Raw genomic sequence first — 26,847 nt, forward strand, 5'->3', positions numbered from 1 at the left:
AAAACAAAGGACAGCGGACTTCCCTGGTGATCCAGCGGCTCAGAGTCCGAGCACCCCAAGCTGGGGGCCTGGGTTCCATCCCTGGTCAGGGAACTAGAATCCCACATGCTGCAAGGAAAGCTCCCGCACGCTTCAGCGAGGGTCCAAGCTTCCGTGGGCCCCCACTGAGATCTGGCAGGGACATACAATAAATATTAAAAAAGAAAACAAAGCCCAGAAACCACATTTACTGGGAGTCAGTTCAGTTCAGTTCAGTTCAGTTCAGTCGCTCAGTCGTGTCCGACTCTCCGCGACCCCATGAATCACAGCACGCCAGGCCTCCCTGTCCATCACCAACTCCCGGAGTTCACTCAAACTCATGTCCACAGAGTCGGTGATGCCATCCAGCCATCTCATTCTCCGTCGTCCCCTTCTCCTCCCGCCCCCAACCTTTCCCAGCATCAGAGTCTTTTCCAGTGAGTCAACTCGTCTCATGAGGTGGCCAAAGTATTGGAGTTTCAGCTTTAGCATCAGTCCCTCCAATGAACATCCAGGATTGATCTCCTTTAGAATGGACTGGTTGGATCTCCTTGCAGTATAAGGGACTCTCAAGAGTCTTCTCCAACACCACAGTTCAAAAGCATCGATTCTTCAGCGATCAGCTTTCTTCACAGTCCAACTCTCACATCCATACATGACCACGGGAAAAACCATTGCCTTGACTAGACGGACCTTGGTCGGCAAAGTAATGTCTCTGCTTTTTAATATACTATCAAGGTTGGTCATAACTTTCCTGCCAAGGAGCAAGCGTCTTTTAATTTCATGGCTGCAATCAGCATCTGCAGTGATTTTGGAGCCCAAAAAAACAAAGTCTGACACTGTTTCCATTGTTTTTCCATCTATTTCCCATGAAGTGATGGGACCAGATGCCATGATCTTTGTTTTCTGAATGTTGAGCTTCAAGCCAACCTTTTCACTCTCCTCTTTCACTTTCATCAAGAGGCTTTTGAGTTCCTCTTCACTTTCTGCCATAAGGGTAGTGTCATCTGCATATCTAAGGTTATTGATATTTCTCCCAGCAATCTTGATTCCAGCTTGTGCTTCTTCCAGCCCAGCGTTCCTCATGATGTACTCTGCATATAAGTTAAATAAGCAAGGTGACAATATACAACCTTGACGTACACCTTTTCCTATTTGGAACCAGTCTGTTGTTCCATGACCGGTTCTAACTGTTGCTTCCTGACCTGCATACAGGTTTCTCAAGAGGCAGGTCAGGTGGTCTGGGATTCCCATCTCTTTCAGAATGTTCCACAGTTTATTGTGATCCACACAGTCAAAGGCTTTGGCATAGTCAATGAAGCAGAAATAGATGTTTTTCTGGAACTCTCTTGCTTTCTCCATGATCCAGCGGATGTTGGCAATTTGATCTCTGGTGCCTCTGCCTTTTCTAAAACCTGCTTGAACATCTGGGAGTTCACGGTTTACATACTGCTGAAGCCTGGCTTGGAGAATTTTGAGCATGACTTTACTAGCGTGTGAGATGAGTGCAATTGTGCGGTAGTTTGAGCATTCTTTGGCATTGCCTTTCTTTGGGATTGGAATGAAGACTGACCTCTTCCAGTCCTGTGGCCACTGCTGAGTTTTCCAAATCTGCTGGCATATTGAATCAAGGCAAATTGGATGTGGTCAAACAGGAGATGGCAAGAGTGAACGTCGACATTCTAGGAATCAGTGAATTAAAATGGACTGGAATGGGTGAATTTAACTCGGATGACCATTATATCTACTACTGTGGGCAGGAATCCCTTAGAAGAAATGGAGTAGCCATCATGGTCAACAAAAGAGTCCGAAATGCAGTACTTGGATGCAATCTTAAAAATGACAGGATGATTTCTGTTCGTTTCCAAGGCAAACCATTCAATATTACAGTAATCCAGGCCTATGCCCCAACCAGTACTGCTGAAGAAGCCGAAGTTAATCAGTTCTATGAAGACCTACAAGACCTTTTAGAACTAACACCCAAAAAAGATGTCCTTTTCATTCTAGGGGACTGGAATGCAAAAGTAGGAAGTCAAGAAACACCTGGAGTAACTGGCAAATTTGGCCTTGGAGCACGGAATGAAGCAGGGCAAAGGCTAATAGAGTTTTGTCAAGAGAATGCACTGGTCATAGCAAACACCCTCTTCCAACAACACAAGAGAAGACTCTACACATGGACATCACCAGATGGTCAACACCGAAATCAGATTGATTATATTCTTTGCAACCAAAGATGGAGAAGCTGTATACAGTTAGCGAAAACAAGACCAGGAGCTGACTGTGGCTCAGATCATGAACTCCTTATTGCGAAGTTCAGACTTAAATTGAAGAAAGTAGGGAAAACCACTAGACCATTCAGATATGACCTCAATCAAATCCCTTATGATTATGCAGTGGAAGTGAGAAATAGATTTAAGGGACTAGATCTGATTGATAGAGTGCCTGATGAACTCTGGACGGAGGTTCGTGACATTGTACAGGAGACAGGGACCAAGACCATCCCCATGGAAAAGAAATGCAAAAGAGCGAAATGGCTGTCTGAGGAGGCCTTACAAATAGCTGTAAAAAGAAGAGAGGCGAAAAGCAAAGGAGAAAAGGAAAGATATAAGCATCTGAATGCAGAGTTCCAAAGAATAGCAAGGAGAGATAAGAAAGCCTTCCTCAGTGATCAATGCAAAGAAATAGAGGAAAACAACAGAATAGGAAAAACAAGAGACCTCTTCAAGAAAATTAGAGATTCCAAGGGAACTTTTCATGCAAAGATGGGCTCGATAAAGGACAGAAATGGTATGGACCTAACAGAAGCAGAAGATATTAAGAAGAGGTGGCAGGAATACACAGAAGAACTGTACAAAAAAGATCTTCCCGACCAAGATAGTCACGATAATGTGATCACTGACCTAGAGCCAGACATCTTGGAATGTGAAGTCAAGTGGGCCTTAGAAAGCATCACTACGAACAAAGCTAGTGGTGGTGATGGAATTCCAGTTGAGCTATTTCAAGTCTTGAAAGATGATGCTGTGAAAGTGCTGCACTCAATACTGGGAGTCACGACCAGGGAATCCCACCGCGGCTTGTGTGAGTCAGCAGTGAAATGTGCAAAAGCAAAGCTGACCTTCCTGGGTTTCCTTTGAAGACTACATCACTCATCTATTTCCCTTTGAGTCCCTCTGAATACTAGCAAACCATTTTGTTGTTTGCTTTCTAGCGCTAGGGGTTTTATTGGTATTTTAGGGATGGCTGGTTTGTTTTTTTTTTTTCTTGATAAATTAGCATGACTATTTGCTCCAAATAGAGAGGTTTTACTAGCATGTAATTACTGAAGACCAATATCCATTTAGGCTTTCCTCATAGCTCAGCTGGTAAAGAATCCGCCTACAGTGCAGGAGACCCTGGTTCGACTCCTGGGTCAGAAAGATCCCCTGGAGAAGGGATAGGCTAGCCACTCCAGTATTGTTGGGCTTCCCTGGTGGCTCAGTTTTTAAAGAATCCTGCTGCAATGCGAGAGACCTGGGTTCAATCCCTGGGTCGGGAAGATCCCCTGGAGAAGGGAAAGGCTACCCAGTCCAGTATTCTGGCCCGCATACTTCCATCAGGGCATCGGGTCACAGAGAGTCAGACACCACTGAGGAGCTTTCACTTTCACTTTCGATAGCTACTTCCGTGTGGATGGCTTTGAACATTCTGAGTGGCAGTGTGCCGCTTATTTATGTCGTGTTGGGGGTTTACTGGTATTTTGGGGTGGCATGGGTTTTTTTTTTCTTTGTCGTTGCTGTTCAATCACTAAGTCATGTCTGACTCTTTGCGACCCCATGGACTGCAGCACACCAGGCCTCCCTGTCCATCACCATCTCCCGGAGTTTACCCAAACTCACGTCCATCGAGTCGATGATGCCATCCAGCCATCTCATCCTCTGTCGTCCCCTTCTCCTCCCGTCCCCAATCCCTCCCAGCATCACAGTCTTTTCCAATGCGGGGGACAGAGGTTCAATCCCTCATCCGGGACGACGCCACGTGCCGTGGGAGGCCACGAAGCCCATGCACCACAACCTCTAGAGCCTGTGCTCCAAAACCAGAGACGGCACTGCACTAGAAGCTGGAACACAGCAGCGAGAGAGGAGCCCCCACCCGCCCCAACTAGAGAGAAAGCCGGAGCAGCAGTGCAGACCCAGCACAGCCAAAAACCATGAAGAAATTAATAAAATTACTTTTTAAAAAAAGCAAGAAGCTGAAGGAGGTGGATGCACCTGCCAGTAGGCACATCCAAAGATTCCTGAGTGGACACGGGACTCGCAGGACCCTGGGAGTGGACAAGGAATGAATACACAGCCCAATGTCACCAGGAACAGTCTCCCTCACAGGTAGCATGCTTGCTGCCACCTTGCACCGGCCGAGGAGGACCAGGGGCCCTCAGAGAGAAGCTCCAGAGCAGACACACGGCCGCCTCCCCAAAGCTGCCTCCATCAGCCCCACCGGGAACCCAGCCCCAGAGCCGACCAGAAGCGCCACCTGTCTAGGGGAGACCAGTCAGGTACCTTGGTCATTGAGTGTGTCCTCTTTAATGCTCTTCACAACCTCCTGGGCTTTGCTGTCATTATTTCCGGCTAGAAGGGAAAGAAAGACACACGACTCAGAGGAAGAACACCGCTCCACGTGAAACGTTTTCCCGAGACAGTGAACAGCGAAGCCTGCCAAGCGTCTGCTTTCATGTCTGCTACTGGGACTTGGCCAAAAGCTCAGAGCAACTGTGGCTGATTCAATGTATCCGCTGAAGATAGGCTTTCTTCAGCCTGCATTGGCCAAAAGCGTGCTTGTCTGGGGGGCTTCCCTGGTGGCTCAAAGAATCTGCCTGCAATGCAGGAGCTAGGATTCCCTGGAGAAGGGAATGGCAACCCACTCCAGTGTTCTTGCCTGGAGAATCCCATGGACAGAGGAGCCGGGCAGGCTACAGTCCACGGGGTCGCAGAGAGTCAGACACACCTGAGCGACTCAGCACACACACACACACACACACACGTATGCATTTCTGGGGCGTCTTACTTTTCATTGATTCCAGAGACATGTGTCAGCTTATGGCATGAGACCCACGGTGAGGCCAAGAAGACTGTGCACCTGACATTGTCAACAGAAATGTACCACTGGCCACAGAACTTTCAAAGCCCTTGTGGTCCAGGGAACCCCTCCACTCCCGGGTGGCTGGAGCTATAAAAAGCATCACGAGGGAATGCGTGCAGTCCAGCAGTTAGGACTCCACACGTTCGCTGCCTGGGTTCAATCCCTGCTGCGGGGAATCTAAGATCCCACAAGCCACTGCACGGCCAACCAGAAAAATAAACAAAACAAAGGTTTTAGAACAAAATAAAAAGTTAGTCGCTCAGTAGCGTCTGACTCTCTGCGACCCCGTGGACTGTAGCCCACCAGTCTCCCCTGCCCGTGGGATTCTCCGGGAAACAATACTGGAGTGGGTTGTTGGCACACCCTCCTCCGAGGGATCTTCCCAACCCAGGGATCAAACCCAGGTCTCCTGCATTAGCAGGCGGATTCTTTACCGTCTAAGCCAACAGGGAAGGCCCCTCTAGGGCAGGGGTCCCCATCATTTTGACACCAGGGAGCAGGTTTGTGGAGAAGAGAAGGGGATGGTTTCGGGCTGATTCAATCAGAATCAATTCAAGCAGTACACCTTTTTTGTGTACTTCATCCCGTTTTTATTCCATCAGCTCCGCCTCAGACCATCAGGCATGGGATCTCGGAGGCTGGGGACCCCTGCTCTAGGATCCAAGCGTTTTCAGGGCTCCATGAAAATATCCTGCCTTTCTGAGCTGTTGCTGCATGCCATTTACATAGACGTGGGCTCCTTTGTGTGCTCTGACAGAGTTCCGTGTTACTGACAAGCGCCCCGAATGAATCCAGGCTATGCCCTTTGAAGAACAAAGCAAGTGTTTACAGCAAAGAGCTCCACAGAAGTGTAAGACAGATGTGGTAACTGCTATTGTTCAGTCGCTCAGTCGTGTCCAACTCTCTGCAACCCCACTGACCCCAGCACGCCAGGCTTCCCTGTCCTTCACCACCTCCCGGAGTTTCTGCAAACTCCCGTCCCTTGGGTCGGCGATGCCATCTGACCGTCTCATCCTCTGTCATCCCATTCTCTTCCTGCCCTCAATCCTTCCCAGCATCAGGGTGGTGAACTCAGAGAAAACAGAAATGCTTCTGGCTCCAGCTGGAGACAGAGAAGCGTAAAGTGGCAAAGGACATCTTTGGGGGAGGTGAAGGAAAAAGGAGTTAGAAACAGCCGCCGCCACCGCGTTGGAGAAGTTCAAAGCCGCGGACATCAAGAAGACGAAGCTGCGAAAGTCATTTGCACCTCAGCCGCCTTAAAAAAATAATTGTCATGTGGTTATGACTGGTTTGCTCAGAGATTCTTCCTGCAAGTGGGGGCCAGGGGCACAGGGGGAAAGAACGTGTGTCTTCCATCTCTAAACACTGGAGACATCAAAGACCACCGCCTCCGAGAAACAGAATTCAGGGCTGAGTTGGGGGGGGAACACGGGCCTGCGTGAGCTTGCTTTTGAAATCGGTGCGACTTTTTAAAAGTGTATTTATTCTAAAGGAAACAAAGATGAATATTTTTAATGATAAAAGAGACAACAGGAAGAAGACAGACATCATAAACCGTTAGCCACCTTAGCGGCTGTCTCATGGTAAAGAAACAAAGGTACATGAAGCGAAAATCAGAAGGAATAGAAGGGAAAAGAACAAAATAAATAAGCATAGTGAGACGTGATATTAAAATGCCATCTGCTGCCAGGCTGCCTGGCAGGGTCAGGCCACGCTGACACTGAGAACTGGTATAGCTGAGGCTCCAGTGAAGGAAGAAAGAAACCCCGAGTTCCTGAAAAACATACAGGGGGACCTGAGGAACCTGGGGGGGTGGGGGCGGGGGGTCGGCAGTGGAACAGCAGGGCAAACTGGACACAGGGAAAAGTGCGTCCCCCCGGCAACAGAGAGCTCACTCGATAATCAGGCAGTCACAGCGAGTATCATATGCTGCTGCCTGTATGTGCAATCCAAAAAAAAAAAAAATGAGACAGAGGAACTTATTTACAAAAGAGACACAGATTGAAAGACACAGAAAACAAACTTATGGTTACCAAAAGGGAAAATGGTGGGGAGAGATAAATTAGCAGCTTGGAAGCGGCATACACAAACTGCCACATACAAAACAGATAACCAGCAAATACCTGCTAGACAGCACAGGGAACTCTGCTCAACCCTCTGTAATAACCTGATGGTCACCAGGGGGAAGGATGGGGGAGGGATAGTCAGGGAGTCTGGGATGGACATGGACACACTGCTGTGTTTAACATGGAGAACCAGCAAGGACCTGCTAGACAGCACAGGGAACTCTGCTCAACCCTCTGTAATAACCTTATGGTCACCAGGGGGAAGGATGGGGGAAGGGATAGTCAGGGAGTCTGGGATGGACATGGACACACTGCTGTGTTTAACATGGAGAACCAGCAAGGACCTGCTGGACAGCACAGGGAACTCTGCTCAACCGTCTGTAATAACCTTATGGTCACCAGGGGGAAGGATGGGGGAAGGGATAGTCAGGGAGTCTGGGATGGACATGGACACACTGCTGTGTTTAACATGGAGAACCATCAAGGACCTGCTGGACAGCACAGGGAGCTCTGCTCAATGTCGTGTGGCAGCCTGGATGGGAGCGGAGTTTGCAGGGAGAATGGATACATGTGTATGGATGGCTGAGTCCCTTTGCTGTCCACCTGGGGCTATCTCAACATTGCTAATCTGCCGTACCCCAATACAAAATATTTCTGGTGTTATAAAAAAAAAAGTTTAAAGAAAACAAATTAAAACACGATACAAATGAACTTATTTGCAAACCAGAAATAGGCTCAGACGTAGAGAACAAACTCCTGGTTAGCAAAGGGGAGGCTGAGGAGGAGTAACTTAGGAGTTTGTGACGAACAGACAGACACGACTGTCTTTAAAGTAGATACACAGCAAGGACCTCCTGGACAGCACAGGGAACGAAATGCAACATCCTGCCATAACTTATACTGGGAAAAGAGTTTGATAAAAGAATATACAAACGGCACAAATATAGCTCTATGACTCTGCTGTATACCTGAATCCAAGACAACATTGCATGTGTGTGTGTGTGTATTAACTCGCTTCAGACGTGTCCAACTCTCTGCGACCCTGTGGACTGCAGCCCGCCAGGCTCCTCTGTCCATGGGACTCTCCAGGCTAGAACACTGGAGTGGGTTGCCATGCCCTTCTCCAGGGGATCTTCCCGACCCAGGGCCCAAACATGGGTCTCCTGCACTGCAGCTGGACTCTCTACCATCTGAGCCACCGGGGAAGACCATGCCTGACCTTAGACTGTTGGCTAATTTTGCGTCTACAGCTCCTGAGGATCTACTCGTGTATCCGGAAGCAGGGCACAGACACAGCGGGGCTGCCTTGCCGTCGGGTCTGCCCTGCGGTCAAGCTCCGTTTGCTGGCGGTTAAGTTTTATACAAGCCACAAGGCAAGGGTTCAACGGCACCAAGTCACGGGGGAAGGGCAAACTCCCACATTCAGAGTTGCTCTGTGAAGGATGAACCCCACTCACCGGATTGTAAAGGTCTGCAGGAAGGAACGAAAGTACCACTTGTTAGGGAAGAAAAAAAAGACATTGACCCCAAATTAGGGCCAGTGAACAATGGGCCTGAAGCTAAAACTGGTTCATCTCCTGCTGTTAAAAAAAAAAATAATAAGTTTTATTGGAACACAAGCCCTGCTCATTACTAGTCAATCCTATGGGAAATCAGTCCTGAATATTCATTGGAAGGACTGATGTTGAGGACGAAATTCCAACACTTTCACCACCTGATGCAAAGAGCTGACTCATTGGAAAAGACCCTGATGCTGGGAAAGTTGAAGGCAGGAGGAGAAGGGGACGACAGAGGATGAGATGGTTGGATGGCATCACCAACTCCATAGACATGAGTCTGAGCAAGCTCCGGGAGATGGTGATGGACGGGGAAGCCTGGTTTGCTGCCGTCCATGGGGTCGCAGAGAGTCGGACATGCCTGAGCCACTAAACAACAGTTGAAAGAGGTAAAACCAGACCCACAGTACAATTTTCATCAAAACGGACACCATAAAAAGGATTAATTAACTGCAGAGGATGTCCAGAAAAATGTGGTCAATATTCTATTTTGTTTTGTTTTTTGCAAAGCTCATCTCCCCGTATCTTTTTTCCAGCTGATTTAAACAGCTCCAATATTCACAAATGTAAATTGAGTTGACTTGAAGTGTCTCCACTTTCCTAGCAGAAGAAAGTCCCTTCATTTCCAAAGCTGATTTAGGGACCAATATAAGCCACTAGAAAGCTTCAAAAAGAAGAAGGGCAAATGGAGACCGTCTTCAGCATGCAGCTACCGGAGATGCTTTGAAATCGGCTGGTAGCTGACTCCGTGACGTCCCAAAGGCACATATTGAAGTCCTGACCCCCAGGGCCCGAGAATCAGGCTGTATTAGGAAATGAGAGCCTTTGAAGAGGGGATGAAGCTGAAACAAGGTCAGTAGCGTGACTCCCGATCCCGTAGGACTGGGGTCCTCAGAAGAAGGGGTCAGGGCACAGACACACACACAGGGACGGCCGCGTGAGGCCTCGGGGAGGAGACGGCCGTCCGTGCACCCAGCAGAGAGGCCTCGGGAGGAGCCGGCCCCGCGCACACCTGGGTCTCCGCCCCCAGCCTCCAGGACTGCAGGAGGGTGACCGCGCGCTGTCTCACCCATCCAGCCTCTGCTGGGATTTGTTATGACAGGTCTGGGAGGCTAACCCACACTTATTGTCATTTATCGCAGTGAGTCACACAGGTAAAAACGCAAATGATCCACATTAAAGGAGAAGCTAGACTCCTATGCAAAAAAAAAATAAAAGAGTATCATAATTTCCCGTCTGTTTCAGCTTTTCAGGGTTGACCGTGAACGCCTTCTACACCTGCCGGCTCTGTTGTTTAATTGCTAAGTCAGGTCCGACTCTTTGCGACCCCCCTGGACAGTAGCCCGCCAGGCTCCTCTGCCCGTGGGATTCTCCAGGCAAGAATATTGGAGTGGGTTGCCATGCCCTCCTCCAGGGCATCTTCCCGATCCAGGGATCGAACCCAGGTCTCTTGTGTCTCCTACACTGGCAGGCGGATACTTGACCACTGGGCCGCCTGGGAAAGCCCCCCTGGATCTGCAACCACACCGATAATCTGCATAACTCAGGGGCAAACGTGTCTCCCAGTCACCCTGACACGTAAGGAGGTGCTCAAAGGAGCCATCACCTATGATCACGTGCATGCCCAGCTTCGCCAGCTGCTTTGCGGTCGAGTACCCAATGCCATCGCTCCCTCCGGTCACTATGGCAACACGTTCGGGTTGCGGAGAGAAGACTGCAGAAGAAGAAAGAGAGAAAGAAAAAAACAAGTAAGGTTTAGAAACAGCGCGCACGTCGGTCCGAATCAAGTCACTAAAGAGGGCGCGATGCCAACGGGAGCTGTGGTTTGATACCCGGGGTTCTGCTCCTCTCAATAGGCTCAGGATGGGAGAGGGTAACACAGGACCTTCGCCCTGACTGACGACTGCCTGGGCTTCCCAGGGGACGCTAGGGGTAAAGCAGCCGTCTACACGGGTTCAATCCCTGTCTCCAGACCTCCTGGAGGAGGCAACGGCAAGCCACTCCCGTATCCTTGCCCGCAGAATCCCACGGACAGAGGAGCCTGGTGGGCTGCCATCCACGGGGTCTACAAAGGGTCGGACAGGACTGAGCAAGAAAGCATGCATGCATTGCGACACCCTGCCGTACACACCTCACAAAGGCTTGCTCAGCCCCCACAGACACCTCTGCAAGATGAACGCTGCCAATCCAACGAGTGGAAAGGGTGAGATACGCAGTGTAGCCCAGGACCCTGCACTGAGAGCCCTGGATGAATCCTCTTGGATCGGGCTGTCTGCGCTGTAAGGTGGAGGTGTCACACCTGCACACACTTTCTTCCTGCAAGGCGGTTCGGAAACCAAGTCCCGCGAATGAACTACACGTCGTTTTCTACAGCGTCTGGAGACGGCGTGAAAAACACACAGTATCTCACAAAAACCATGGACGCTGTGACTGCTTTAACCATTGACCTTTGCACGAACCCACATGGATCCAAACAGCGATGGATGGTTCGACCGAAAGCTTGCTGTGTCCGACTCACGGGCAGAGAGAACACACGTGGGGTGGTCTAGAGGGGAGATGGGGTAAGGGAGGGCAGAGTTGGTCGCTTCGGGTTGGAGGATGCAAACTGTTATCTATAGGATGGGGCAGCAGCAAGGTCCTACTGTATAGAGCAGGGAACAGTATTCAGTACCCTGTGATAAACCATCACGGAAAAGGGTCCGCAACAAGACGTGTGTGTGTGTGTGTGTGTGTGTATGGATTATATATATGGGGCTTCCCAGGTGGCTCAGATGGTAGACCCAGGTTCGATCCCTGGGTCGGGAAGATTCCCTGGAGGAGGGCATGGCAACCCACACCAGTATCCTTGCCACGAGAATCCCATGTACAGAGGAGCCTGGAGGGCTACAGTCCATGGGAGCGGGGTGGATGGAGGCCCAGAGTCTGGGGAGCCCCTGCCAGCAAGGGGTAGGGCTGAGTCCTGGACGGACGGGTCACTACATTTGGGCGGTAAGCTTCCAGGTGAGTGAGCTGCTATGTGTAGGAAGTGGCTGGTCCTAGGAGATTTACTACAGGATCAACGCCGGTCAGTCAGTTCACTCACTCAGTCGTGTCCGACTCTTTGCGACCCCATGAATCACAGCACGCCAGGCCTCCCTGTCCATCACCAACTCCCAGAGTTCACTCAAATTCACGTCCATCGAGTCGCTGATGCCATCCAGCCATCTCATCCTCTGTCGTCCCCGTCTCCTCCCGCCTTCAATCTTTCCCAGCATCAGGGTCTTTTCCAATGAGTCAGTTCTTCACATCAGGTGGCTAAAGTATTGGAGCTTCAGCTTCAGCATCAGTCCTTCTGATGAATATCCAGGACTGATTTCCTTTAGGATGGACTGGTTTCACTGATTTCCTTTAGGATCAATGTAGCAAACATCAATTTGGTATGTTCCCCATCTCCTTTATTTCATTTTACAGAATTTTTTTTCTTCATTAAAGTACACTTGATTTACAATATTTTTATAACTTTTAGCGGTACAACAGAGTCACCATTGTTTAAAGTTATACTCCATTTCTGTTTTTCTTAGTCACTACATGTTTGACTGTTTGCAAACCCATGGACTGTGTAGCCCTCTAGGCTCCTGTGTCCATGGGATTCTCCAGGCAAGAAGACTGGAGTGGGTAGCCATGCCCTCCTCCAGGGCATCTTCCCAACCCAGGGATCAAACCTGTGTCTCCTGCACTGCAGGCGGATTCTTTGCCACTGATCCACCAGGGAAGCTACACTAAATACTGTTAGGACATCTAAACAGAGGCTTCGAAAACATAAAATTAGATCCATAACTCCTAAGACACATCTGAATACACGCCAAGAGGAAAAGAGCTAAACGCTGAAAAGAGTCAAACAACAGAAAAATTTACCTTTAACCTCAGACCAGAAAACTCTTTGCTAATTCTAAGGCAAAAGACCAATTTCACACCAAAAACAAATTGTACAGTGTTGGAAAAAAAACAAAAAAACAAGGGATTTCCCTGGTGGTCCAGGAGTTAAGAATCTGCTTTCATTCCAGGGAACGAAGTTTCAATCCTTGGTCAGGGAACTAAGATCCCATATGCCTGGCAGCATGGCCCGCCAAAACTAATTATTTAAAATAAATGTTTACAAAAACACCATAAGCAAAGTCAGACAGAAATGATGAACTGGGACAAAGTCTGCACCTGTCATCGCATTCAAAGAAGTGTTTTCCTAAAATGCAAAGAGTTCTGAAAAGCCAAGAAATAAAAGTCTCCACAGAGAAGAAGGACAAAAGCGTCTGTTGACATAAAAACATATTTAAGAAACTTCCCTGGTGGTCCACTGATTAAGACTTTGCCTTTCAGTACAGCGGTTGTGGGTTGGATCCCTGGTCAGACAGCAAAGATCCCACGTGCCTTAGGGTCAAGACCCCAAAACTTAAAATACAAACAATACTGCAACAAATTCAACAAAGATTTAAAAAAAAAAAAAAACTTGTAACCCCCATGGACTACAGCCACCATGTTCCTCTGTCCATGGGATTTCCCAGGCAAGAATACTGGACTAGGTTGCCTCCTCCAGGGAATCTTCCCGACCCAGGGATCAAACCCGTGTCTCTTATATCTCCCGCACTGCAGGCATATTCTTTAATGCTTGAGCCATCGGGGAAGCCCCAGAAAGAACACGGTAACAAAATCAGTAAGCACTTTAAAAAAAGCTTAAGACAGAAACAATACGATTACAAATACAATGAAGTTAAGTGCAAGTCACTCAGTCGTGTCCGACTCTACAACCCCATGGACTGACTACACCCTCCATGGAATTCTCCAGGCCACAATACTAGAGGGGGTAGTCTTTCCCTTCTCCATGGGAATCTTCCCAACCCCAGGGATCGAACCCAGGTCTCTCTCATTGCAGGCGGATTCTTGACCATCTGAGCCACCAGGGAAGCCCAGGAATACTGAAGTGGGTAGCCTATCCCTTCTCCAGCGGATCTTGCTGACCCAGGAATCGAAGCGGGGTCTCCTGCCTTGCAGGTGGATTCTTTACCAACTGAGCTATCAGTTCAGTTCAGTTCAGTCGCTCAGTCGTGTCCAACTCTCTGCGACCCCATGAATCACAGCATGCCAGGCCTCCCTGTCCATCACCAACTCCCTGAGTTCACTCAGACTCATGTCCATCGAGTCGGTGATGCCATCCAGCCATCTCATTCTCTGTCGTCCCCGTCTCCTTCCACCCCCAATCCTTCCCAGCATCAGACTCTTCCAGTGAGTCAACTCTTCGTATGAGGTGGTCAAAGAACTGGAGTTTCAGCTTTAGCATCAGTCCTTCCAATGAACACCCAGGACTGATCTCCTTTAGAATGGACTGGTTGGATCTCCTTGCAGTCCAAGGGACTCGCAAGAGTCTTCTCCAGCACCACAGTTCAAAAGCATCAATTCTTCGGCGATCAGCTTTCTTCACAGTCCACCTCTCACATCCATACATGACCACGGGAAAAACCATAGCCTTGACTAGACGGACCTTTGTTGGCAAAGTAATGTCTCTGCTTTTTAATATACTATCAAGGTTGGTCATAAGTTTCCTTCCAAGGAGTAAGCAGGGAAGCCCAAAACAAATACAGTACAGGCTTTAGGAAACTCATGTACACCCGGGACGGATTCATGTCAATGTATGGCAAAACCAACCAATATAATATTGTAAAAACTTAGGCTCCAATAAAAAAAAAAAACTAAAAAAAAGAAAAAAAAAAGAAAATTTAAATCTAAAAAAAAAAAAAAAACAAATACAGTACAGGCTTTAAAACAATAAAAATACATTTCAAAAATTTTAAATGCTTAAAAAATAACCAAAAAAAAAAAAACCTGAAATGGCCCTTTCAAACCACAGGTCCAACTTTACACCTAGTGAGGGACGTGTTAATAACAACCAAACACTGCAAGATGCCATCTGACCCAGCACGTTGGTGAGAGTTCAGAGACTTCAGCATCACGTTCTCTGGTGTGGCCATGGGGACCACGCCCTGACGTACAAAGTGGACGGGCGTGCAAAACGGCTCAGTCCCCGTTGGGGAAAATTGTGTAATATCTCCCCCAATTACGTGTGATTCTATCGTTTGGCCTCGCAAAGTCACTTCTAGCAATCAGCTGTGAAGAGGCCACGTCAGGTGCCAACTTAGAGCCAAGGCTCTTTGCAACTGCGCTGTGTCTCCAGGCAGGAAAAGATGTATCAGTCACCTGACACCGTAGTTGTTTGCTCTCTAAGTCGTGTCTGCTCCTGTAATTACAAAACCACTCAGTTTAGCAGCCTCCTGTCCGACACTACAGGATGCAGCTACGTGCCCCGGGGTTTGGGTCCGGGCGGCCAGGTGCTCACAAAGCAAGGCATCCGGGGCTTCCCAGGTGGCTCGGTGGCAAAGGACCCGCCCAGCCAAGGCAGGAGATGCGGATTCCAGCCCTGATCTGGGGACGCCGATCTCACGCGCCGCAGGGGTGACAACTGGGCTCCGGGCCTGGGACCCGCAACTCCCAAAAGCCCGTGTGTCCTAGAGCCCGTGTTCCACAAACCGGGAAGTCAGCGCCATGAGAAGCCCACACCCTCCCACTAGAGACCAGCCCTGCTCTCTGCAACGAGAGAAAGCCCACGCCCCAAGCAAGACCCAGCAGAGCCAAAAGTAAATCAATCAATAAAAATTAAGTTAGAAAAGGGAAAAAAAGGCAGCTCAGATCTTGGCAAACAGACGGTTGGCAGAGGCACAGCGTTTGCAGGGTGAGCCGCGTGGTCCCTCGCGGGCTATGTTTAGACACTCTGCGGTCATGCTTTTGAGTGTCTAACTCGGAGGGCTGACCTCACGGCTCGGGGATGGGCAGCAGCTTGGGAAAATAGCAACGTGACAGGGCTCCCTACGCCGAGCTAGCGACACGAGACAGCCGCCCCTAATGTCACAGGGAAGAACAACTCTGACTCTGTGTCTTGCTGTTGGTCGGTCGCTCGGTCATGTCCGACTCTTTGTGACCCCATGGACGGCAGCACGCCAGGCTTCCCTGTCCTTCACCATCTCCTCCTGGAGCTTGCTCAAAATCATCCATATTGGATCAGTTTCTTTTATTTTAACCTTGGTACTCGTTTGCTGTGCGTTACAAATGCTGCCCATAGCCTGAAGTAGATGGACAGTTCACCCGCAGGTTCTGATCTTTAAAGGCGTAACCCTTTCCCACTCAGAGAGAGATTTAAAAAGTTGCAGAAGAGAGAACAACCTTTGTTTGGTTGGAGACTTATAGTAATATTACAGACAGGATAGTTCATTGCTGGGCTCTGACCTTTAAGGGCATCACGTTCATAGAGAGATAAAAAGTTGCAGAATATAAAATAGCATTTGTCTTCTTGGAGGCTCATAGGAACACCACAAACACATTCCCAGTCTCAGATCTTTAGGAGTATAACCCTTTTGCCTTCACGGAGAGATTTAAAAAGTTGCAGAAGAGAGAAGAACCTTGGTCTGCTTGGAGGTTTACAGTAACATTATAAATAGACAGGACAGTCCCTTCTCAAGGCTCTGACCTTTAAGGGGACAACACTCTTCCATTCACAGAGCGATAAGAGGTTGCAGAACAGATAAGAGCGATAAGAGAAAAACACTTGTGCTGTTGGAGGTTAAGAATGAGCATCGCAATGGACACGGATTCCTGAACCAAGAAGTCTGCAACCACTAACCTCAGCCCCTTCCTTACTTGGCCCTTAAACAGGCTTTGCTGAAACATTCAGGAGGTTCAGGATTTTAGGGCACAAAGCACCTGACTCCTTGCATGACCCTCCAGTAAAGCTGTCTGTGCGCCAAACTCCCAACATTTCGGCTTGCTCGTCTTCACCATGTGTTGGGCAGACAGACCAATAGGTTCAAGAGGAAGGTGTGTGTGTGACAGACAATTCACTCATAAAAACAGAAGGAGACGCAGCGACGCTGGTTGTTTTTTCACGAATGATGAGAAAAAAAAAGCAACCAGGAAAGCAAGGACGGCTTTTCTAAGCAAGACGCCGACACTGTGCAGGAAATCATCTATCACTCGGACCACGAAAAGATTGCTTCATCCCACGGAACCCAAACTGCCTCAGGAGACAGCAAAAGGAAAAGCAGAAACGGTGCCACGAGGGAGGAAGGTCGCGTTCTTTGTCTATAAAGAGTTGTTGCAAAATAATTTGAAAACAGTGAACAACTCTCCAGAAAAGAGAAAAGAAGGAAATGAACAAGAAATTCACTGAGACCAAATATAGAGTTGGACTGTGAAGAAAGCTGATCGCCGAAGACTTGATGCTTTTGAACTGTGGTGCTGGAGAAGACTCTTGAGAGTCCCTTGGACTGCAAGGAGATCCAACCAGTCCATTCTAAAGGAGATCAATCCTGGGTGTTCATTGAAAGGACTGATGCTGAAGCTGAAACTCCAATACTTTGGCCATCTCATGCGGCGAGTTGACTCACTGGAAAAGACTCTGATGCTGGGAGGGATTGGGGGCGGGAGGAGAAGGGGATGACAGAGAATGAGATGGCTGGATGGCATCACCAACTCGATGGACATGAGTTTGAGTGAACTCTGGGAGTTGGTGATGGACAGGGAGGCCTGGCGTGCTGGGATTCATGGGGTCGCGGAGAGTCGGACACGACTGAGCAACTGAACTGAACTGATTGTCTCCAGCATGAATAAGACAGAGACGCAGACAACGATGTTGGAACTCGCTCAGGCGTGCGCGACTCTGCGACCCCGAGGACTGTAGCCCGCCAGGCTCCTCTGTCCATGGGATTCTCCAGGCAAGAATCCCGGAGTGGGTTGCCATGCCCTTTTCCAGGGGGTCTTTTCCGACCCAGGGATCGAACCCGGGGCTTTACCACTGAGAAGCATGATGGGGAATTTTCAAACCCACACGCACACATAAATCGCCCAAGGATCACACAGACGGACACAGGAACCAACACGTTAGGGCAGGAGATGGGGACGAAAGCACTGCACTGCATCAGAGCCAGCCTCTCGGTCTGGGATACAGTACTTGTCACCGTCATGATACAAGAGCGCTCGTCTTGCAGAAAAGCAGGAACACTGTTGCTCCACTGAACTCTTTATAACTGCACCTCAATCTGAAACCATCTCAAAGTAGCAGCTCTTATTGACGTGTGTATTTTGGCCACTACACCCAGCCTGCTCTTCCCCAACCGGAGATCGAACCCAGGGTCCCGGCAGTGAGAGAACCGAGTCCTAACCACTGGTCTGCCCGCCAGGGAAGTCCCAGGAACTTTTTGTAAAAAGTCTAAACTCTTGCCTTCAAAAAAAAATTAAGTATAAATTAAGGAGCTCTAACCAGTCCATCCTAAAGGAGATCAACCCTCAATGTTCATTGGAAAGACTGATGTTGAAGCTGAAGCTCCAACACTCTGGCCACCTGATGCGAAGAGCTGACTCATTGGAAAAGACCCTGATGCTGGGAAAGATTGAAGGCTGGAGGAGAAGGGGACGACAGAGGATGAGATGGTTGCATGGCATCACTGACTTGATGCACGTGAGTTTGAGCAAGCTCTGGAACTTGGTGAAGGTTAGGGAAGCCTGGCGTGCTGCAGTCCACTGGGTCACAAAAAGTCAGACATGACTGAGCGACTGAAATAAACTGAAACTATAAAGCAAAATGTGGCTTCCCTGGTGGCTCAGCGGTAAAGAATCTGCCTTGCAACGCAGGAGACATGGGTTCAGTCCCTGGTCTAGAAGGATCCCACGTGCCAGGGAGTAACTAAGCCCGGTGAGCCACAACCCCTGAGCCTGAGATCTAGATAGAGTCTGGGAGCCAAAATCTACTGAAGCTTGCATGCCCTGGAACCCAGGCTCTGCAACAAGAGAAGCCCCTGCCATGAGAAGACCCCGTTCGCCACAACCAGAAAAAATAAATACACAAATACATGAAATTAAAAAAAAAAGAAAACCGCAAAACAAACAACTCTGCCATCTTGGCCCCCCGTCCAGCTATGTTGAAATGACCTGAGCTTTGTGGCTACTTTTAGAACAGGGGGCTGACTCCATGCCCGGTCCGTTTTTTTTTATCAAATCCCGGCGGCTGGACGCCCGGCCGAGGCTGCTCGCTGTCACGAGACACAAGTGGACGCCAGGTACAGGGGTTTTGAAAGCCCAGGGCAGTGGCAACACCACCTCCCCTCTGTTATCTACGAGGTTCCTGGACTTTGATTTATGTTCCGCATTTCCTATCTCCTGCAGACACGTGTAAGCCGCTGTGACTTCTCCGTGACAGCACGTGGGTCGTCTGCTCACTGCTTCTGCCCTTGAATCTTTGCTCCTGTGCTTTCTCGGAAAACAACAGCAGAAGTCTGGTAGGAGAGCATCAGGGAGAGAGAAATCCAAGCCACAGTGAGTCACTGGGTCACAGCGGTGAGGATGGCTGCTATATTAAGAAAGGGAGGGCGGAGAGGGGAAGACAGCAGGGGAGAGAAAGAGAAAGAAGAAAGAGGAAAAAAGAAAGAGAAAAGCAGAAGGAGGGAAGGTGAGAAAGGGCGAGGGGACGAAAGGAAGGAAAGGCGAGCCGAACAAACGCAGGGAGAAAGGAAGGACGTGTATAGTGAGCAGGGGCAGAAATCAGAAAGGGACAGAAATCAGTGAGCAGGGGCAGAAATCAGAACCCTCCTGGAAGGTCGACGCGGATGGAAGCTGGAGCGGCCACTCTGGCAAAAAGTCTGACAGCTCTTCAACAGGTGAGACGGGGAGATGCAGGAGCCCAGCTGTGCCACACCGAGGGGTCAGTGCATCCCAGAGAAACGGAACCATGCATCCGCTCAAACACGCATGATGAAGCTCGATCCGGGGAAGCTTGATTTCACAGTAGCCTGAAAAGTGAGAGCAGCCCAAGTGTGGATGGACGGATGGATGGATGATAAGATAGTGGATGATGGATGATGGATGGATGGATGATAAGATAGTGGATGATGGATGATGGATGGATGGATGATAAGATAGTGGATGATGGATGGATGGATGGATGGATGGGTGGGTGGATGGTTAAACAGCATGAGGTCCATCCACACAGTGGAATATGACGCAGCCGTGAAAAAGAGTGAAGCTCTGACATAGGCTACAATGTAGATGGACCGCAAACACACGACGTTCAGAGACAGAACTCACATGCAAAAGGCCATATATTTCACGATCCAATTTATATGAACTGCAGACATAGGCAAACGTATGTAAACAGAGCACACATCGGTGGTGTCCAGGGGCTGGAGCGGAGGGAGAACACTGAGGGACAACACACAGGGGGTCCAGGAATCCTTTCGTGGTTGTTGTTCTTAAGTTGCTAAGTCGTTTCCGACTCTTTCGCGGCCCCGCGGACCGTGGCCCCACCAGGTTCCTCCATCCAGGAGACTGCCCAGGCAATGGCACTGCAGTGGGTGGCCGTTGCCTCCTCCAGGGGAATCTTCCCGACCCAGGAAGACCCGAACCCGCGACTCCGGCATTGCCAGGAGGATTCCTTACCACTGAGCCACGTGGGAAGGAGGTGATAAAAACAAGTTCACAGATGACAGAGGGGTGGTGCCTGTCCAACTCTGCAAATACCCTAACAACCCCTGAACTGCGCCATAAAAAGGGTGCATTGTATGGTGAATACACTCTCGGTTTAAAATGGGGGAAACGCCGTGTTTAATCATAAATAATGGAGGGTAAGTGGGTACTTGGAAGTTCTGGCATTCTTCTCACAAATGAATTATGACCTATATTATCCACCCTTCCTGGTGCTGTTATAAATACTATTTTATTATGCATGTGTGTCTGGCGTGCTTAGCCACTCAGTCATGTCCGACTCTTTGCAACCCCATAGACTGTAACCCACCGGGCTCCTCTGTCCGTGGGGACTCTCCAGGCACAAATACTGCAGTGGGTTGAAGAGTCCTCAAAATTGACAGGAAATCATGTTAAAGTGATGCGTGTCTGCCCTTCTAACTCAACTGGCCGCGGGATTCTGTTTTCCTGAAAGACGGCATCACTAAGAAAGGCTGTGTCGATAAACCGCAGCAATCAAGACGCTTACACGTCTCCCTAGTGAGAATCTTCCGACAGATTCACCACGGGAAGCGGACTTGAAGGATAAAATGTCCACTTCGGAGACTGGACCCGCCTGTGAGCCGTCTGCTGACCAGGGAAGGGGAACACGACAGGCATTCATTCTGGGGACAGAATGATCTCCAAGCCTTAAGGCGGGACAGCAAAGCGGGGCAGAGATGGGAAGGCTGAGGACCCAGTGAGATCATATCATCTATGCATCAGCCCTCAAACGAGGCTGGCAGAAAAGGAAACAACCCACAGAGCTGCCCAGACCTCATGTTAACAAGTTCCTGAGTCCTCAGACCTCTCTCCCCATGCCCTGATTCCGCCCTTGTTCATGGGTGAGTAATATTCCATCGTGTGTATGTACCACGTGTCTATCCGTTCATCTGCTCACGAATGTCGAGGTCGTTTCCACGTCCTGGCTGCTGTAACACAGCGCTGCGGGGAACACTGGGGTGTGTGCGTCTTTCTAAATGACGATTTCATCTGACTATGTGCCTAGGAGTGGGACTGCGGGATCACGTGGTAGCACTGATTTTAGTCTTCTAAGGAACCTCCACGCTGTTGACGCTACATCAATTTGCATTGCCACCAATGGTGGAGGAGGGTTCCCTTTTCTCCACACCCGCTCCAGCATTTATTGTGCGTAGATTTTTTTGATGATGAAAATTCTGACCAGTGGTAGCTCATTGTCATTTTGAGGTGAATTTCAATTCATTGTACAGCAGAAACTAACCCAATGTACTGAAGCAAGTATACCCCAATTTAAAAAATAATAACGTTAAATTGAATATTTAAAAAAAAATTTAAGTTACTCAGTGCTATGAGCAGTGGTCTGAAGAATGATAGTGTCAATGGGTTATACATGTCACATTTTCCAGTGAATTCTGCCAACAGACCCACGTGTCCCTGGACACCCCCAGGACAAGGCTCTTTCATCTCCACCCCCATCTTCCAAAAGAACAGAGGTCAAGAAGAAAACAGTGTCGGTGGGAGTGTCTATAGGCAAATTCTGCCACCTCCCCAGTCACACGCCAGGTAACAGCAAAGGAATAGTTTTCACAGGCATGGCCACTCTTCAGAATTCTTTTGTAATGAATACATCTCAGGCATATTTTCTAAACCCTAAAGAAGCCCAAGTCCTCAGGATATTCCAAGTGATCAGGACACTTGCTTTTGGGGGAACACAACCATAGGCTGAAGGACCAGATGGCAGGGTCCCCAGAAAGTTGTACTGAACTGTATGATCTAATGGGTGTGTTATTTGTCAGTAATCCTAAGGGAACTCAACACAGTGCATTCATTGGAAAGACTGAAGTTGAAGCTGAAGCTCCAACACTTTGGCCACCGGATGCAAAGAGCCAACTCACTGGAAAAGACCCTGATGCTGGGAAAGATTGAAGGCAGGAGGGGAAGGGGACGACAGAGGATGGGATGGCTGGATGGCATCACCAACTCTATGCACATGAATCTGAACAAAATCGAGGAGCTATTGAAGGACGGGGAGGCCTGGCATGCTGCAGTCCATGGGGTCCCAAAGAGTAGAGCACGACCGAGCAACTGAACAAGACCAGCAGCCTGGAGACTGAGGAAGAGCTGAAGTTACAGCTCAAGTCCCCAGATCACTTGGAGGCAGAATTCCCACTTCTTAGGGAACCTCAGTCTGTTTCATCCTGAGATCGTCGACTGATATGACGAGGCCCACCCACATCATGGCAGATCATCCGGTTAACTCAACGTCTACTAAATTCCAAGTGTTTAATGTGGGGCCATTTTTATAGTGTTTATTGAACTCGTTACAATACTGCTTCTGTTTTGTTTGGAGGGGGGTGGCTTCTTGCAACGACGCAAATACTGGGTGCTATCACGAAGTTCCCCAAACTAGGTGCTTTAAACCACAGGCGTGATTTTCTCAAGAGTCCTGCAGGCTGTGGGTCTGAGATCACGGTAAGGGGAGATCAGTTGCCAGGAGGCAAAGATCTGCTCCTGCTCCACAGACCTGCACGCTTGCTGTATCCTCGTGTGACGGAGAGACAGCTGTGGTTTCTCTTCCCCCCTCATCCCATCACGTGGACCCCACCCTTATGGCTTCATCTAACCCTCATGACCTCCCAAAGACGCCCCTCCACATCCCAACACATCCCCTTCGGGGGTCAGGGTTTCCACATATGAATTCTGGGGGCATACAGAGACTCGTCCATAGCAAGCTCACGCTGTCTCAGCTGGAGGTGTGGACCTTGAAAGGCTGCAGGTGTAGGAGGAAAGGCAGGGCTTGGAGCTACCTGGCAGGTCTTCTCTTGACCCGTCAGCAGATGCCTCCCTACTTGCCATCACCCCTGACTGCTGTGTTCCTCCCTTTATCCCGCCTTCCCATCCCCAGTACACGCCAACCCCTCACTAGGGTGATCAGGTCAAAACCAGGGACGGACACCGCCAGCCCTTCCCAGGGGTGTCCCTCCTGCGAGACGCCCAGCAGACAGCCTCGCTGCTGGCTCGGGAACCACACCCACACCCACTCTGCGAATCCAGGCCAGGTTCCTTCCCGAGGCTGAGCACAGTGCGGCAGCCCTGGGCAGTGTGACCACACCCCTGGGGCTGGCCACTGGAGTCCCACGTGTGAGATCCTAGATGCCAGCGGGAAGGGAGGTGACCCAGTGACTGCTTCCCAGAGCTGATCCTAAACATGACATTCTGCCGCCTGGAGAACATAACCCGGGAGCAACCTGGAGACCCCCATTAAGTAGATCCATGAAGAGACTGAACTCTCTGAGCGCCCCTGGAGACCCCCATCATCTGAGCCGCCCCGGATACCGCCATCATCTGAGCCCCACCTGGAGACCCTCAACTGAGCCTCCCCTGGAGTCCCCCATCACCTGAGCCCCGCCTAGAGACCCCCATCATTTGAGCCCCCACTGCAGACCCCCATCATCTGAGCCTCCCTGCAGACCCCCATCATCTGAGCCTCCGTTGGAGACCCCCATCATCTGAGTCCCCCCTGCAGACCCCCATCATCTGAGTCCCTCCTGCAGACCCCCATCATCTGAGTCCCTCTTGGAGACCCCCATCACCTGAGTCCCTCCTGGAGACCCTCATCTGAGCCCCCCCTGGAGACCCTCATCACCTGAGCCCCGCCTGGAGACCCCCATCTGAGCTTCACCACCCACAGCTCAGAAATGGGGTCCGCCCCTGAGACCCCACGCTTCCCCAGGCAGGCCCAGGCCCACTCAATCCCACTGTCCAGAGCCCTGCCTTAGCATCCATTTTGGACTACTGGCTCCGGGGTCTGCTGCCCCGGCGCTGAGGGGTGCTCTGTGGTCTCTGGCCAAATGCGTGTGAAAGAGGGGACGCCACACCAGCCTAGCAGACAGGGGACCGGGCAGCGAGCTCAGAGGGATGCACACCCACCCCCCCACAACTCCTCTGGCTGATAAGCTTGAAATGTCGAGTGCTCAGCGGTTCCCGGGCACACGAGGAGAGTGGAGTGTAGGAGCCCCACGGTTCCTGCCAAACCGTCTTACGCAGCAGGGAAATGTGTAAACCCATGACAGGTGAACCAGTGACAGCTTTCCTTTCAGGACAAACATATGACTTCATTTGATTTCCTGCAGGGAAGATCAAAGCTGCTCAACGTGCCTTCAGTTTAACCGTAAAAGTACAGGATGGATGGATGGATGGATAGACGGATATATATCGATATAGACCCACGGATGGACAGATGGACAGACAAACTCAGAGACAGAGGGACTGATATGTAGGTAGAGACAGACAGAGGTATGCAGTGAGGGAAACAGACATGACAGATTGACGGACAACAGAAAAGACATGTGTGTGTTAGCGCCTCAGTCGTGTCTGACTTTGCGACCCCATGGACTGTAGCCCGCCAGGCTCCTCTGTCCAGAAATTCCAGGCCATAATACTGGAGTGGGGAGCCGTTCCCTTCCCCAGGGGATCTTCCCCGACTCAGAGACTGAACCTGGATGTCCTGCATGGTAGGCAGATTCGTTACCATCTGAGCCACCAGGAAAGCCATCAAGGAAGAAAATACAGATACACATAAAAGATAAACTAACAATAAATATATAAAGGATATATTGGCATTGGATGGCATCACCGACTCCATGGGCACGAGTCTGAGCAAACTCCAGAAGATGGTCAAGGACAGGGAAGCCTGGCGCGCTGCAGTCCAAGGGGTCACAGAATCACACACAACTGATGGACTGAAAAATAACAACACAGACGACAAGTAACAGATACACAGAAAGATGATCGATACCAAGAGATACATGATAAATTGACAGATCACCGATACATAGACACAAAAACACACAGATGATACAGATATTAGCTACAGATGATAAAAAGGTAAAGCGATGCTCAGTAAACAGAAAAGAGATATATGCATCTGTTCAGTTCAGTCGCTCAGTCGTGTCTGACTCTTTGCGACCCCATGGACCACAGCATGCCAGGCCTCCCTGTCCCTCACCAACTCCTGGAAGTCACTCAAACCCGTGTCCATCAAGTCAGTGATGCGATCCAGCCATCTCATTCTCTGTCGTCCCCATCTCCTCCCGCCCCCAATCCCTCCCAGCATCAGAGTCTTTTCCCGCGAGTCAGCTCTTCGCATCAGGTGGCCAAAGGATTGGAGTTTCAGCTTCAGCATCAGTCCTTTCAATGATGAATCAGTTCAGTTCAGTTCAGTTCAGTCGCTCAGTCGTGTCTGACTCTTTGCGACCCCATGAATCAGCACGCCAGGCCTCCCTGTCCATCACCAACTCCCGGAGTTCACTCAAACTCATGTCCACAGAGTGGCTGATGCCATGCAACCATCTCCTCCTCTGTCGTCCCCTTCTCCTCCCACCCTCAATCTTTTCCAGCATCAGGGTCTTTTCTGATGAGTCTGCAGTTTGTAACAGGGGGCCAAAGTATTGGAGCAGCTAAGACTTATTAAAGTCAATGCAACATGTAAGAAGAGCAAGAAGGGGAAGATCTATGTTGGTAAAGACTAGAGAGGTCCAATGCAGGCTTTTCTTGTCCTTGCTGTCTGATGATAACAGACATGTGTTTGCTGTTTATCACCAGCTGCAAACTCCAGGGTTATGTTCAAGGAGTCCCTGCCAAGCGAAGGTCCCTTGAACTTTAGAGTCCAGCTCTTAAAGGGAACTGGTCAGTTCAGTTCAGTCGCTCAGTCGTGTCCGACTCTCTGCGACCCCATGAATCACAGCACGCCAGGCCTCCCTGTCCATCACCAACTCCCGGAGTTCACTCAAACTCAAGTCCACAGAGTCAGTGATGCCATCCAGCCATCTCATTCTCTGTCGTCCCCTTCTCCTCCCGCCCCCAACCTTTCCCAGCATCAGAGTCTTTTCCAGTGAGTCAACTCGTCGCATGAGGTGGCCAAAGTATTGCAGTTTCAGCTTTAGCATCAGTCCTTCCAATGAACACCCAGGATTGATCTCCTTTAGAATGGACTGGTTGGATCTCCTTGCAGTCCAAGGGACTCTCAAGAGTCTTTTCCAACACCACAGTTCAAAAGCATCTATTCTTCGGCGATCAGCTTTCTTCACAGTCCAACTCTCACATCCATACATGACCACGGGAAAAACCATAGCCTTGACTACACGGACCTTTGTTGGCAAAGTCATGTCTCTGCTTTTTAATATATTATCAAGGTTGCTCATAACTTTCCTTCCAAGGAGTAAGCGTCTTTTAATTTCATGGCTGCAATCAGCATCCGCAGTGATTTTGGAGCCCAAAAAAATAAAGTCTGACACCATTTCCACTGTTTTTCCATCTATTTCCCATGAAGTGATGGGACCAGATGCCATGATCTTTGTTTTCTGAATGTTGAGCTTCAAGCCAACCTTTTCACTCTTAATAGATGGAAGATAATAGATGCACAGATTCACTAGTAAGTAGATGATAAAACTGTGGATAGACAGATATGTAACACATAGATGATAAAAAATTGACTATAAAAACTACATACATAGAATATAAAAATGCACATATTCATC

General features: G+C 49.5%; 1 protein-coding gene across 1 annotated transcript in view; it reads right to left on the reverse strand.

Annotated features, from left to right (window-relative positions):
* The window catches only part of LOC129534920 (polyprenol dehydrogenase), a 141,947-nt gene that overhangs the window by 93,665 nt on the left and 21,435 nt on the right, over nt 1-26,847 (reverse strand). Inside the window, exons 2-3 of the mRNA XM_088833538.1 lie at nt 10,362-10,469; nt 4,554-4,622 (exon numbers count right to left, since the gene is read on the reverse strand). Coding sequence (XP_088689664.1) covers nt 4,554-4,622; nt 10,362-10,469 — 177 coding nt within the window. The remainder of the gene's footprint in view (nt 1-4,553; nt 4,623-10,361; nt 10,470-26,847) is intronic.

Source organism: Moschus berezovskii, chromosome X (assembly GCF_049115385.1).
Source record: "Moschus berezovskii isolate FMDL1 chromosome X, NW_MosBer_1.0, whole genome shotgun sequence".
Classification (NCBI taxonomy): Eukaryota; Metazoa; Chordata; class Mammalia; order Artiodactyla; family Moschidae; genus Moschus; species Moschus berezovskii.